We start from the raw sequence: 15,941 nt of genomic DNA on the forward strand, positions 1-15,941 counted from the left end.
TTTTAATCATGTGTAGCCCTTTGTAAGCACTTTATATTTTCAGAGTGCTCTCATATTATCTAGTTTAATCCTTCCAACTGTATAAGTAGGAGATCTAGTATTAATTCTGTTTTATAGATAAAGAAATATCCACCAGGAGGTTTTTATATTTGCCCAAGTCACATAGATAGTGAGGAAGCTGAGTTAGAATTCGTATTTCTTAACTTTTTTTCAACTGCCCTTTCTGCTACACTATGACACAATAGAATGTCAGACCCTGTCTCTTACTAGTCCCGTCCAACCCCACGTTGTGTTGTAGTCAGCCTTAAAAAGTTCTTAGGATTAAATAAATGAAATCTATGTCTATAAAAAATTGAGAATTCTTATTTTAAAAACAGGACTCTTTACTTCATTTAAATTACTGTCTTGCAGTGAGTTGGCCAGGAGGAACGCATCTCCTTGTTCACATATATGTAGACCCATGCGATGAATGGGAAAAGAGCCATTACAATGGCAATAGCCAACTGAATCCTTCCACCAACTGGATTCCTACAAAGACACAAAAATTATTACAAATAAAAATCCAATAAAAAGTATAGATTGCTTTGGAAACAAGTATAAAGATAGACTTTGGTAAAATACATCATTACTTTTTCTTTTACTTTTTTTTTTCTTTATTGATTTTTTTTAGAGAGTGAGGAAGTGGAGAGAGAGAGAGAGAAACATTAATGAGAGAGAACATCAATTGGCTGCCTTCTGCATGACCCCCACTGTGGATCAGGCCCACAACCCAGGCATGTGTCCTGACCAGGAATCAAACTGGCGACCTCTTGGTGCATGGGTCAATGCTCAACCACTGAGTCACACTGGCTGGTCCATCATTACTTTTTTGGCCCCTTTTCAAAAAATTTTTATTGAAATATAACTGATCTTATGAATTATTTATATATTCTTAATTCAAATCCTTGTTTATATGTATTACAAATAGCTTTTCCCACTCAGTGATGTGTTTTGAAGAACTGAAGTGATTGACTAATTAAGCAATGTTAAAATTAATCTTTTCATGATGATTTTTGTGTCCTGTTTAGGAAAACTTTCCCTCTCCAAGGTCTTGAAAAGTTATCTTCTCTAAAATTTTAATTGTTTTGCTTTCACATTAGCTCGATAATCCTCCTGGAATTGATATTTATGAAAGTTGTAAGGTAAGGGTTTTACTTTTTTCCTATATGGATATTCAATTGCTACAACAGTATTTATTGAAAAGACTGCCTTTCTTTGCTTCCCTGCAGTGCCACTACGTCAGAAGTCAAGGGTCTGTATGGATGGATCTCTTTCTAGATTCTATTTTGTGTCATTAATTTATCCATTTGCCAGTAATAGATTTAGCCTATGCTGCCACAGAATAATTATTTAGGTCTTCCTTATTTTAATATTTAGATTTTCTTTAATTTTTCCCATAATATTTTATAGTTTTGGGCATAGATATTTTATATGTCTGCTAGATTTTTTACCTAAGGAGTTGATTTTTTTATGCTGTTATACATGGTAACTTTTTGTTTTTATTTTGTTACTTGGTGATAAAAGTACAGTAGATTTTAGTATATTGACCTAGTATCCAGTAATCATGTTAAACTCACTTATACAAATGACTTCTTAGATTCTTTTTGATTTTCTATGATATAAATCATGTCACCCATGAATAATGAAAATTTACTTTTTCCTTTTTAATCTTTGGGCATTCTGTTTCTTTTTCTTGCCTTACCGTACAGGTTAGGACAATATAGACTAGAAGTATCTATAGTGACTAATCTCACCTCATTCCAGAGGGAAAGTTTCACCTGCTCACTATTAAGTATCATGCTTTGGCATAGACACCCTTTATCAGGTTAAGTTCCCCTGTATGCCTGTTTTCTAAGAGATTTTATCATCAGTGGATATTGGATTTTATCAAATGCTCTTTTTGTATAGATTGAGAAGATAGTTCTTTTATTCGGTCAATGTAGAAAGCATTGGTGGCTTTTTGAATATTAAAACTAGCTGTATTTCTAGAATAAACACAACTTGGTGGTTGGGTTATGTATTGCAGGATTTAATTTGCTTATGTTTTGTTTAACATTTTTCCATCTGTGGTCATAGTGATAAAATTTCCTTTTGTTTGTTTGGTTTTTTTTGTCATGTTCTTGTCAAGTATTGGTATCAAGAATATTATGCCCTAATAAAATAAATTGGAAAGTGTTTCTTTTACTGTTCTCTGAAAGTTTGTTGAAGTTTGGCATTATTTCTACCTCAAGAAATGTTAGACAGAATTCTCCAGTTATGCCATTTGGTCTAGAGTTTTCTTTTAGGAAAAATTTAAATTATGGACTCAATTTCTTTAATATTTATGGGACTGTTCTAAGAATTTCTTGTGTCAATTTTGATAAATTGTATTTTTTAATGAATTTGTCCACTTTTGTCTACATTTTCAAATTTATTGGCAAAAGTTGTTCATAGTATCCACTTATGATTTTTGCAATATCTATTAGACATGTAGTAACGTTCTGTTTTTCATTCCCGATATTGGTTATTTGTGCCTCCTCTTCTTTGCTCTCACTCTTACTATTTTTCCCTTTTTAGACTTGCCAGGACTTATCAATGTTACAAATCATTTCAGAGAAGGAATATTTGACCTGCTTAATCCTCTCTTTTTTATGTTGACTTTTCATTTCATTGGTTTCTGCTTTTATGTTTATTTTCTTCTTGCTTCTTTGTGTTTAATTTGATGTTCTTTTTCTACCTTCTTGAATTGGAGAATTCCTAACTTTTTGGAAGCTCAGCTCATTGATTTTCACCCTTTTTTGTTTTTTAAATATATCTATTTAGGTTATAATTTTCTCAGCATGATTTTTAGCTGCATTCCACACATTTTACTATATAATATTCTCCTTATTGTGTTCAAAATATTTTTCTAAAATCCATGTGATTTTTTTTTATCAAATTTAATTTGGAAGTGTATTTTCTAATTTCCAAACATACAATGATTATCTAATTATTATTTTTTTATTATTTTTTTAAATCCTCTCCCAAGGACACTTTTGCATTCATCTTCAGATAGGGCGAGAGGGAGAGAGGAAGAGAGAGAGAAACATCGATGTGAGAGAGACACATGGAGTGGTTGCCACTCACATGACCCCAACCGGGGCCGAGGCCAAACTGCATCCGAGATACATGCCCTTAGCGGGAACTGAACCCGGGTCTCTCTGGACCGTGGGCTGATATGATGCTCTATCCGCTGAGCCAAACCAGACAGGGCTCATTATTTTTGTTAATTATTTCTAGCTTAATTGCACTGTAGTCAAAGAAAGAACACTCTCTGACATTTGCTGGGTCTTATTTCATGGCCCAACATAGTCTTTTTGTAAATGTTCAATGTGTACTGGAAAAGAACGTGAATTGTGCCGTTCTTGGTGCTAATGTTCTGGCTATGTCCATTAGGTCAAGTTTCTTATTGTGTAGCTCAAATTGTCTATATCTTTATTGATTCTCTTTTATTTTGTTTTGTTTTCTTGTATGATAGTGACTGAAAGAAGTCTTATAAAGTCTCCCAAGATGATTGTAGATTTTTCAATTTTTCTTTTTAGTTCTGTCAATTTTTGTTTTATCTATTTTGAGACTATGTTACTAGTTTTATACAAATTTAGAATTCTTATTATCTGTCTGATACATTATACATTATATATAATGAACTCAATACATTATATACAATAAATAATGATTTATTATACTTCCTGATTTAATAAATCTTTAGTCATTAAAATGTGTCTTTCTTTGTCATCTTAAATCCACTTTTTAATTTTGGATCAATTCTTTATACCTTCACACTAGGATAAATTCTAAATACATCAAAGATTTAAATGTGGAAATGATACTGTACATGTATTAGAAGAAAACTTAATTTATTTGACAACCTGAGAGGAAAGAAACATTTCTTATGACTCCAAATGAAAAAGCAGTAAGGGAAAGGATTGATATATTTAGTTACATTGAACTCAAAATATTTTCATGGCAAAATTAAAGGACAGTAAGAAACCCAAAAAACAAAATTTTTTTTAGCTATGTCACAAAGGGTTAATAGCCATAGTATATAAAGAGCTTCTAAGCCCTGGCCAGTTTGGCTTAGTGGTTAGAGTGTCGGCCCAGGGACCAAAGAGTCGTGGCTTCAATTCCGGTCAAGGGCACGTATCCCGGTTGCAGTTTGATCCCCAGCCCTGATTGGGGTCGTTCAGGAGGCAACCAGTTGATGTGTCTCGTTCTCTCTCTCCAATTTCTCTCTCTCCCTCCCTCCCTCTCTTCACCTCTCTCTCCCTCTCCTCCATCTTCCTCTCCCTCTCCCTCCCTCCCTTCCTCACTCCCTCTCTATCTGAAGATAAATGGAAAAATATCCTTGGGTAAGGATTTTAAAAAAAAAATCTTACTGATAGAAAATAAATATTTTTAAAAAAGAGCTTCTAAGAATAGAGAAACAGGTCAAACCTGTATCTCTCAGCGATGAACCAATATTTTATATAAAAAAGAAATGCAAATAACTCTTATTAGTTATTAGGCTCACTTTTGCTCCTAATAAGAAAAATGCAAATTAAAACTACCCATTTCTCAACTATTTGGTTAGTAAAAATATACTCGGTTGGTATTATATTTAATAGTAACAGATTTGATGCACTAAACAGTAGAGGACTGAATACACTATGAACCTATCAGCAGAGTAAGGAAAGTCTGTATATAGTACAGACGGAGCTCTAGGATGTAGTAATGGAAAAAGCCACAGCGAGGGCAGTTGTGTATTATATAAATATACCTCCACTTATCTAAGACAGGCAGGAATACAATAAATGCACATATTTGCTCCATGGAAGGATAAACCATAAAACTGAAAAAAGTTTCACCTGTTGAGAAAAGGAGTATAGGGTTGGGGGACCAGGAAGCTAGAATTCTTGGAATATACTTTGTTTTGAAGATTTGACTTTGAAACCATGTAGATACTTTATATAATTATAAAACAAAATATATTTTAAAGTTATCCCTGGAAATGAAAATAGAATGAACTTAACTGTTTTCACTTGTTAGTGTTAGCACACAGAGTAACTATCCCAAGTGATTTGAATATACATCCCTTAGAGACCTGTTCCCTACCAACATGAAAAACTCCAAAAAACCTGTTTTCCATAATCATACTGTCATTCTGAGGTTGTGTTTGTTTTGTGGGATAAGTCAAATGAGTTATGTTAAGGACATTGAAACTAGAGATTTTTGACACGATTAAAAGGAAATACAGATGTAAGATTGCTGATAAGGTTAAATGTAAATCTGTGTTCTTGAATTTGAATTGCTAGGATCAGTAGAAACTCAAGATATTTATAGTATATGTGTAAAATTATTACCTTTATATGTGTAATATGTACATATTGCACATATATGGATTTCCTAGCCCTGTCCACTAAAAAGACCTACCTGTCCAGTAGAACCAGCACTGCTCATGCCTAGATTGTGACCTCTAAATACCATTATCTACCAGAAGTATCCAGGGCTTTTTGGGAAAATGGTTGATTCCAGGTCTGGGGCATAAAATGTACAACATTATTTTGGAACATTTTGTCATACCAGAAAGCAATCAAATATCACTAGGGTTATGTCAAAAAGAATTCAGAATCCAAACCTGAATAAGTGCCACTGGTTGAGGTCACCTGAAGCATCAGTAAAGATGGTAACGTCCATGCACTGACAACATCAGCTGTGTTGAAATCCATGACTTTTTAATGATACTACTAACACAACCCTCATTGGCCACTTATGGAAGGTGCCCAGGCATGAAAGTCTCATTATTTTGAAAATTGGTAAATTGAGAATCACCCCCCCCCTTTCCTCTTATGATCTGTATCTCAAAGAATTGATCACTGGAAGTTTCTATCTATAGGAAATTTCCAACTAATAATCAAATGGTAAATTGAAATACCATTTTTGCAACTCGAATTAATGGACTTAGTTAATAATCACCAGACTATTAACATTACAAAGAAACAGCTAGGCGTTATGTACATTATGATGGAAGTACATAATACTACCCATGAAGTAGTTTTGCTTTGCAAATAGTAGTTTTACTATTATTAATAGTAATAATACCAGAATCAGGCCAGGCCTCTAGATCTAACCATCAACTGATTGGAAATACAGAGCACAGAGGAACAAACATTTACCAGACAGTTGGAAAAATGTACACATTGACTGGAAAACTCAATTCTGAATTCTTTTATTTTTTGTGTGTGATGATGGTAGAATGATTTTTTTAAGTGCTTTTACTGATACATACTGAAATATTTACAGATAAAACAATATGGGATTTATTTCAAAATAAGTGGAGAGAACTGTGATATAGATGAAACAAGATTGGACATATATTGATAATTGTTTAAACTAGGTGATGGGTACATCTGATTCATTATATTAATCTCTGCTTTTGTATATGAATGTTTTTAAAATAAAAAAAAATTACAAAAAAAAGTCCTTTTTCTCTAATGCTGGTTTTAAAGTCTGCTTTTTAAAATTAAAACTGCTGTACTAGCTTTCATTTGGTTGGTGTTTGGATAGTGTCTTTTTTCCATCTTTGACTTTCAATCTTTCTGTATCTGTATATTTAAGGGGCATTTTTTTGTAAGCATTGTTTAGTGGGTTTTTAATCTTTTCATCCACTTTGAAAATCTTTGACTCTTAATTGGAATATTTGGAACATTTACACTTAATGTAATTTCTCATATATTTGGGTTTCTCTAAACATCTGTGTCCTATTTCTCCCATCTGTTCTTCCCCCTTCTCTTTTCCTGCCTTCTGTACACTAATTCTTTTAGTGGTTACCCTAAGGATTACCACATGAATCCTTGACTTGTCAAAGTTTAATATAAATTGGTACTTCCTAGACAATTTAAGGATCTTAGAACATTGTACCTTCATTTATTCCCTTCTACTTATATACTACTCTTGTCATGTATTTTTATTTTTTATATGTTTAAGCCTACAAAGTATCATCGTTATTGTTATAAAGTTAATATTCATTTATATGTACTCACTTTTCTTTAATTTGCTCTTCATTCTTCCCTAAATCTCCAAACTTCCTTCTGAGATAATTTTCCTTCTCCCTGAAGAACAACCTTTATGCTGGCAACTCCCTGTGATTACACTGGGCCACGTAGGAGACTATAGTATTCGTGAAAGTATAAATGATCATGAAATGTTGAATCAACTATTACTAGGTTTCCATTGGGAAGGAAATTTTTCTTTCAAAAGATTACAGTTTTTATTTGTGTTTCAATATTCTCACTAACCTACTTGATCTGATCAACCTTGAACACATCTGATTTGAAAACTTACTTTGGTGAGCTGTAACATAGACTTATCCATGCTGAGATAATCACCAGACCAAACAGCTCCCTGTAAAAGAGCATACATTTCATTTCTGGAGCGGCTGCAGGGGAGACGCACATAATCCCATTATCTCGTGGCGCTTGATTTCTGATTGTTGAATGACTTCCCCAAGATATGTAGCATCTATAGAATATTTTAAAGTCTGGCATGATTCACAAGTTATTTTTCTCAGTTTCAATCCCTATATAAAAATAAGTTTCATTTTATGAAGCATTTATGAACTCTATGACTGTTCCTCAAACTAGAAGTGAGCAAAAAACCAATAGAACAAATCTACAGCTAAATCACTCATGTCACTGGGTAGAATACTACAGGACACTTTCGACTGGATCAGGTATTCTTTTTACATTGTTTTAGAGTGTCGAGTGTTAGGCAGGTTGAGCACAAATCAATCACTCCAGCACGTGTATCGCAGAGGTTGGGTCACATCTTCACGAGGAGAAATGATTTGTAGTGTAAACCAGACTAATGATTTTGAGGTGGATATATGCTAGAAATAATGTATTAACACGTATCTTTTACAGAGTAGAAAATTGTATTTGGCCACAGTACAGAGCCCCACTTTCAGTTCACCCTACCTTGTAGGCTTCAAGTTGGTGGAAGTGATTTAACCCATTTGGTCTACATCCTTATTGACTGACCAAACCTGATCCAGTTCTCCTAGGATCAGGGCCTATAATGTAGCAGCGCCTCACCAGTGATACCTGCTTTACACAGGCCTCTCAGTCTCCCTGCTGGCAGAGGTTAGCAAGGGGATACAAAGGAAAGGAAACTGTTAGTGAGGCCAGGAAGTCAGGGCGGCGGGAAGCAAAGGAAGAGTTAGTAAGAATGAATGGCCATGACAGAAGGAAATGACGAGATAAACCAGGGCGAGGTTGGCCTCAGGTGGCTGATCACACATACAGATAACGTTTTAGCTTGAACTAGACCTGACTCGGTGCTGATGGAGTTGTCACCTTGTTAGACTGGACTGTTACTGTATAGTATCCTTGCTCGGTACAAGGAGGCTGAGGTGCAACTGCCTGGTGGTGACGGAATGTAACATGCAGTGGCCGCCTGGAGAAGGGACCGCGGAGTGCCAGATGGTGCTGGGTTTGAACCTTGGTTCATTCACCCTGCTTTCTTCATGGTGTAGTTGGAGACACTAAATCACTGAGCACAGGTAATGTGTAAAGGAACAAGAATTTCCAGTTTTTCCCACTGCTCCCAGAGAGCAAAAATCAGTGCTCACCTGCCTTCTTCCTCGTGCAAGATGTTCCACTGTGTGTGAAGCGTGAGGTAGTAGGCCAAGCCGATAGCCCACACCATGCAAAAGAACATGTGGACTGCAGAGATACTCTTCCAAATAAAGTTGCCTAAAAACAGAAATCATGGAATCACATCCCAGAGAAAAATAGTCTCTTAGTATTTGCTTTGCTGTCGTCTGCTTTCAGGCAAAGCATTCAGAATAGGCTGGGTTTTGTTTCGTTTTGAAGGATGTCATAGAAGTTAAAGTTATAATTGTAAACTTAGGTGGACGCTGATTACTTTGGTCATCCAGCATCTCTTTGTCCTGTGATGACTACCCTTGTTTCCTTTGGGAATCCACCCTTCCCGTGCTCCGGGCCACGTGGACCTGCGCTAGGTCAGTCAATGCATCAGTTAGTGACAGTTTAGCTCAGGATGAACAGATGACAAGTCAAGGCCAACAACTCAATTCTTGAGATTCTTGTGACATCAGGAAAGTGGATTCTGTATTGTGTGGACTTATTCTGGTGAAGATGTGAACTTGGAGCTGCTGGGCTACCACGTGGAGCCAAGACTGAAGTCAGTGCAACAGATGGTGGAACTGAGAGGTCAGAGAAGTTTAAATGCTGAGCCCAGTGCCCGAAGCCAGCAGCACCCTTGTCAGTCAGGTGTCCCAAAACATCTACTTTTTAGCCTAGAGCCCATTTGAGTTTAGTGTTTTCCTTGCTTGCAGTGAATGGATCCCTAGAGTTCTAAGGGCCTGTACAAGGAGCCCGTGCTCCTAGGGGATAGGAGTTTTCCCCACCCACATGGCACTCAGTCTTTATTCTAAGGCCCTGAGAACTTTCAAGCCCTACTAGTAGAAGCTGTTTTAAAGAACATAAACAAGCCTGGTCAGTGTAGCTCAGTGGCTGAGCATTGACCCATGCACCAAGAAGTCACCGGTTTGATTCCCGGTCAGGGTCCATGCCCAGGCTGTGGGCCAAATCCCCAGTGGGGGGCATGCAGGAGGTGGCCAGTTGATATTCTCTCTCATCAATGTTTCTATGTCTCCATCTCCCTTTAAAAAAACCAATAATGAAAAATAAGCCCTGGCCATTTTGGCTCAGTGGTTGAGCGTCGGCCTGCAGACCAGAGAGTCCTGGGTTTGGTTCCTGCTAGGGGCATGTACCACACACACACAAAAAAGACAAAAATAATAATAATAAAGTAAAGAATAACTTATAGGGTAACATTCCCCGTTAATAAGAAAATATTAATAAATTATGTATTTTTTCTAAGACACTGTATTTTATAGCATAAAATTGTCCAACTTAAGGTTTGTTGAGAGTTTTTAGGACCATAAAAGGCAGAGCAGCTACATTTTGCCCATAACTGAGGTAGGTATCCTTTGGGAAATACAAACTAGATATTCTGAGTGAATTTTTTACATGTATTCCCACCTGGGATAGATACATATGTAGGGAGTCCAAGAAGCACATTATGCAATAAGTACATGATAAAGCCTTTGTTTTATAGCCATTCATTCATTGACAAGCATTTTATTAAGTCTCCATTCAGAATCCAAGGTTCATACCTGTGACAGGAGGGTTAAGTCCAACAAGCAAGGTCAGCACTGCAGGAATCATATACACAACCTGTCAGCAAAAGGAGAGGAAGTCATGTGAGCTAAGAAGCGTCTGCATGTCCAACGTAGATGTGCAGAAGTCTTGAGGCAGTAAAGAGAGATGACACCAGTGGCCACCACACTCCACGGACCCTAAATTTCAGTAACAGGCGAAGTGGTAACCTCTGTCTTTATGGCACTTACCATGTCAGGTCATCATTTCATCTGCCTTCCTCCTGGATTGTAGGCTATTCTAGGAAAGGCTCGTCCTTCTTTGACCTCTAGCGTTGAGCCGTGTGGGTCTCAAGACATGCTGACCTCCTGACCTCTCCCAAGCAACATCCATGCCTAGATGGCCTTGCCCCACTTGCATAAAAGAAAATGCTCTTTGACAAGTAGGGTAGGAGTAGCCATAATCAGTGACATGGCCCTGCTGGGTCTGGCACGGAGGACCGTCCAGCCCAATATTCCATCTCTGCAAGTGAGACCACAGAACAATCGATCCGATGTGCCCAGGAAGGCCAGGCTCTTCATCTTGGAAACTGTTAGTAAATTGGTTTGGAGTTTGGAAGACTTGCCCTTAAGGGGCCCTATTTTCAAGTCTCCATAGCAAGCAGCCTCTCCCCAACCTGCTCTTGCATGCGTATGTCAGAAAGAGAGCACGTAAGGATATGGTAGGTTTACAAGAAACACGGGGCTTTCCCAGAAACGGAGTTGCTGAACCACGTTAATTGCTATCCTTACATCAGAAACATTTCGTTTATTTGGTAGTTGTCAACTGTACATTTTAAGTGATTTGCTGTCACTGTAAAAACATGTCTGTCTTGACCCCAGACAGAGAACACCTGGATTATACAGAGTGTTCATCGTTCCTACTCCATCCCTCATGAGTACTGGTGTACTGGCCAATATCCAGTCAGGTACCTGCCACAGGTGGGCAGTCATGCTACTGGGGGCTGGGCCAGTGCTTCCCATTCTTTAATGTGCATATGAATCACCTGGAGATCTTATTAAAATGTAGATCTGATTCTCAAGCTCCGGGGTAGGGCCCAAGATTCTGCTTTTCTAATGAGCTCCCAGGGGCGGCGGCGGCTGCAGTTCCAGGGACCACACTCAGAGCAGTGAGGGGTTACTTTCCCTGTGAGAAACTAGATGGCTTAGCCAAAGAGAGAGAGGGAGAGGGAGAGAAGTTACACACACACAGGCCATACAATATTTAATTGTGCTTTTCATAAGAAATGTTTGGCAGAGATTTTAAAAATGCGCACTCAAATATATCCGGTATCTGTGACTGACAGAGTAAAGGATATAAGATCCTATTTCAGTATATTGTAAACATATGAACAAAACAACCCTTAAAACTAAGTAATGGTTTCCCATGTTAATTGTGCCATGTTAATCCTTATTTAAATTCTTTTCTCTGTCTTGATTGAGATAACCATTTTTTGAGTGCAGAGAGACTGAAAATAATTGTTTTTAGTAAGACAAGTAAAAATGCACAGTATAAAAATGAACTCAGTAGAACTCATTTTAATAGTCTTTTATCTTTCTGTTGGTGGTGTTTTTTGTTTTTTGTTTTTTAAACTAAGGGTAGCATAATATTTATTTACATTATTTAGTTTAATTCAGCACACAATCATCGAGTCCCTTGGCAGTCATTCTTAATACTCCTGCTCTCCCTTGTCCACTTGCCACTGTAAAAACGGAAAAGTCCATTTGTTTTCCCAGCCTCTTGTAGCAGCAAGGGGTGATCCTGCTCCAGCAATGCAATGTGAAGTCTTTAGGGGCAAAGCTGATACTCAAAGTACTTAATAACCAACATGGATGGGTGCTGACTAAACAGAATGGATCCCAGTCCATAAGCCATATCTGTGTGTACAAACTAAACAGCCTGCCTGAAGAGCTTCGTGGGAAACATTTCTTCCCTGATAAAAGGGAAGAAAGCACAGGAGAAAAACTCATTTTGTTCTTGCCTTGTTTCTTCCTACATGGGATTCTCTTGTCTGGGGATGAGATGTTGGGAGCTGCAGCAGCCATTCTATAAACATGAGAAGATATATCACTTACAGATTGAGGAGCAGACGAGACAGACAGAAAGCCCAGGTCCTTGATGACACTGTTGACCATTAAGCAGCTGCCTCTGAACTTTTTGTTAAGTGAGATATTCTGTATTTTTATAACCTGATGGTAGTCAGATGTTCTATTATTTGCTCCCGTATGCATCTTGATACAAGTATGCTTCATGAGTAAGATGAAGTAGGAAACATGGAAATGAATAAGATGCAGTACAAGCCCCAAGGCCCAGTAACCTAGTATTCATTCATCTGTGCATTCATTCATTCTTCCATTTATTCAAAAGTCAATATGAGCAGGACTGCTATAGGAAGGCACTATGTTAGGCTGCCTGAGGACCACCAAGAGGAAGGTACTGGCCCCGGCCCCTCAGAGCTGGTACTTACAGAGTCAATTCTAATGCAAGAAAAGTGTATTAGTGCTACAATAAAGGCTCAAAGGAATGGCTGGAACCTACAGGAAAGAAGCAGAGATTTGGGGGGATGAGAGAGACCTTGAAGCTTGAGTAGAGTATGACATACAGGAATTCTAGGGGCCAGGCACAGTAACTATTATAGATAGCCGGGGCTGAAAAAGTGGGTTGGGGCCATATTGTGATGGGCCTTGAATGCCAAGTTGGAGAGTTTCAACTTAGACATCTTGAGAAATGACAAAAGTTTTCAAAGTAGGAAGCAAAATATATGTTTTCAGTGGAAGAGATTAGAGGTAGCTAGAAGAGTTGGGTCCATGGGGGAGGTAATAGCTAAATTGGGAATGAGGAAGGATGTCTGTGAGGACATGTGTTTATTATTCATATTATGTCATCTAAGCATGAAGGGATGGTTGGAACCTACATAGGTTAGAATCTATCTAGGTAAAATGTACGACATAGATAAGCAATTAGGCCTACACTGGGTTTTTTTGTTATCGTTCAATTGCTTTGTTTTTTTATTTTTTTTATTATTTTTTTTCAGGGGATCTCGAAGACAGTGGTAAAGAACAGAGAGGTGTTCGAGATAACAGGTTTTGAGCCAGGATGACGCAGAATGATTCTGCTGATACTAGAAATGGACGAGTCAGGATGAGTGGGCTTTGGAGGGAAAGATGCTGGCTGGGACCTTAGGGCCTTTGAGGAGCCAGTGTGACATACAAGTGCTTTTGCAAATTCAACAATAAGCTGCATATTTGACACTTGTCTGCAGGGAAATGATATTTGGAACTCAGGATACAAGCTGGAGTGCTGAGGAAAAGGCAATTTTGATTCAGGGACATGTGAATCTGGACAGTAGGAGAATGTAGTTCTATTGCACTAAAAAACTGACTAGAATTCAGCGTTCTGATTTCAAATGCGTTCACTTGTTGCTAATCTGTACATAGTTGACATTATTCCAAAGCCTAAAATCATCTCATCGGTGATATACAGTCTTGTGTATCTGTATTGAAAGAAACTGGGCAAAATCCAAATATTTCAGAAAGATGTGTAGAATAACCCCCCCCCCCCTCCTTCCATGGTTCAGTAAGAGCACTGGTTCAATGTATACTGTAGGTTTTATGGGCTTCAGCTACTTTCTACAAATATAACTCTGCTGACTTAGCAGAACCACAAACCTTAAGCCTGCCTTTTCTGGTCAGATGTTTATTGGAGTCTCTGGGGAGAAACTCATGAGGAGTGGTTCAACTGACCTTGAGAGGTCTACTCTGTGTCCTCAGAAAAGTATCCTCAGTTGGACCATTTTATTCAAAGGGAATACTGCTAAAAGACCCCCCCCCCCCAATCTCTCTGGAAAATTCTGAATTCATACACATACACAGTACATTATCACTCTGACCCATCTCCCACTAATAGGGAAAAGAGCTTACAAAGGATTTGATGTCGAAGTTTTTAAGTAGCAAATAGATAATATTGTGTGTTTGGTGCAGTTACAGTTCTTTCAGATGAAGGAAAGCAGCTCATACTCACCACCCAGAGCTCTGCATCCGGATCATTTACCTGGAACGCCAAAACATCGGGTATTAGCAGACATACTGTCATGTTACGTTCCTGTGCTGGGTCTGCTCTTTGATTCATCTCAGACATTGGTTACATGCCAGATGCTTCAGTAGGCGCCCAACAGGCCCCGAGGGTACAAAGCAGGAATAAGACATGGTCTAGCAGATCATGATGGGAGAAGGGGCTTCTGGCTGCACACGGCAGACGGTTTGGCCATCCAGCCCACCACTGTCAAGAACTGCAAGGCTCTGACACAGATGGGTGACCCAAACCTAGACAAGGAGGGGGGCCTGGAGTGGGCCTGAAAGCCTAACCTGCTACCAAGGGTTTTGTTCCCAGGCCCTAACGGTTCAGTCTCATCCACAGGCGAATTCTAAGAAGCTGAAGCTGCTTCTGCTCAGGTCCCTTTCTTTTAAAAAAAATTATTTTTATTTTTTGGTAAATGCTTTTGAGAGGAGAGAGAGAGAGAGAGAGAGAGAGAGGGAGAGAAAGGGAGAGAGAGGGAGAGAGAGAGAGAGAGAGAGAGAGAAAGAGAAAGGGAGAGAGAGGGAGAGAGAGAAGGGGAGAGAGGGAGGAGGGGGAGAGAGGGAGGAGGGAGAGAGAGGGAGAGAGAGAGAAGGGGAGAGAGGGAGGAGGGAGAGAGAAAGGGAGAGAGGGGAGGAGAGAGAGAGAGAGAGAGGGAGAGAGAGGGACAGGGGGAGAAAGAAACATCCACCTGCCCTCTCCCGCACGCCCCCTACTGGGGATGGAGCCTGCAACCCAGGCATGTGCCCCACCAGGAACCCAACAGGCCACCTCTCCGTGCATGGGTCGCTCAACCACTGGGCACACTGGCCGGGTGCTGAGGTCCCTTTCAAAGTGACACGCTGAACCAGCTTCTTCCAGCATTTGAACAAGAGAGGGGTGTGGTGGGGCCACTGAACGAACACACCTTTGTCCTAGGTGGGGGAACAGGGGGGGGTTCCAGAGCGTAACACTCAGTTCCTGCCCTCCACCCAAGCTGCCCGGCGCCGCCACCCTGCCGGCTGGTTGGTCTACACCGCAGGCCGGGCCTGGGCACCGAGCGTGGAGCCGGGCGTCCTGTGGGACCCGCAGGCCCCTCTCCCACCGCCCTCCACCCGCCTCCGGGCCGGGCCGCTGACCTGCACCAAGGCCGCCAGCGCGAAGAAGGCGGCCATCAGCGCATTGCAGGCCCTCCAGAGGGCGGGCGCCCACCCCGCCGCGGGCGCCATGGGCTCGGGGAGCGGCGGGCGGAGCGACGGGAGGGGGGGCAGCGGGGCCGCCCCGTCCTTCCGCCCAGAAGGCCCGCCCCGCCCCGCCCACCCCGCCCGGTTCGCTCCGCCCCGCCCCGCCCGGTTAGCTCCGCCCCGCCCGGTTAGCTCCGCCCCGCCCCGCCCCGCCCCGTTAGCTCCGCCGACCCGCCGAGGCCCCTGCCCGCCCCGCCAGGTGGGGAGCCCGCGCCCTCAGCTGTGCTCTCCCCACCGCTGCTCCCGAAGCGGCCAGGGGAGGGGTCCCTGCCCCAGGTCATGCGGGACAGCGCCCCGGAGGAACTGCACGGCTTGCCCGAGGCTGCGCAGCTCCTGGCGGGGGAGGACGTGGCATCTGACCCCGATAGGTCAGCTCCATTGCTTGCTA

At 40.5% G+C, this 15,941-nt stretch overlaps 1 protein-coding gene across 2 annotated transcripts; it reads right to left on the reverse strand.

The window, feature by feature from the left end:
• Positions 1 to 380: 380 nt before the first annotated feature.
• Positions 381 to 15,540, reverse strand: TMEM220 (transmembrane protein 220). 2 transcript variants are annotated; one of them, XM_036269877.1, is made up of 6 exons: positions 15,449 to 15,540; positions 14,277 to 14,306; positions 10,235 to 10,295; positions 8,663 to 8,786; positions 7,378 to 7,437; positions 381 to 528 (listed from the first exon to the last, which is right to left on the reverse strand). In XM_036269877.1, the coding sequence occupies exons 1-6, from the start codon at positions 15,536 to 15,538 to the stop codon at positions 393 to 395; spliced, it is 501 nt and encodes a 166-aa protein (XP_036125770.1). In that variant the 5' UTR covers positions 15,539 to 15,540; the 3' UTR covers positions 381 to 392. The 2 variants fall into 2 exon arrangements, with proteins under 2 accessions (XP_036125770.1, XP_036125771.1); XM_036269878.1 differs by lacking the exons at positions 14,277 to 14,306; positions 15,449 to 15,540 and adding an exon at positions 14,307 to 14,372.
• Positions 15,541 to 15,941: the final 401 nt, after the last annotated feature.

Source organism: Molossus molossus, unplaced genomic scaffold, assembly GCF_014108415.1.
Source record: "Molossus molossus isolate mMolMol1 unplaced genomic scaffold, mMolMol1.p scaffold_m16_p_19, whole genome shotgun sequence".
Lineage (NCBI taxonomy): Eukaryota > Metazoa > Chordata > Mammalia > Chiroptera > Molossidae > Molossus > Molossus molossus.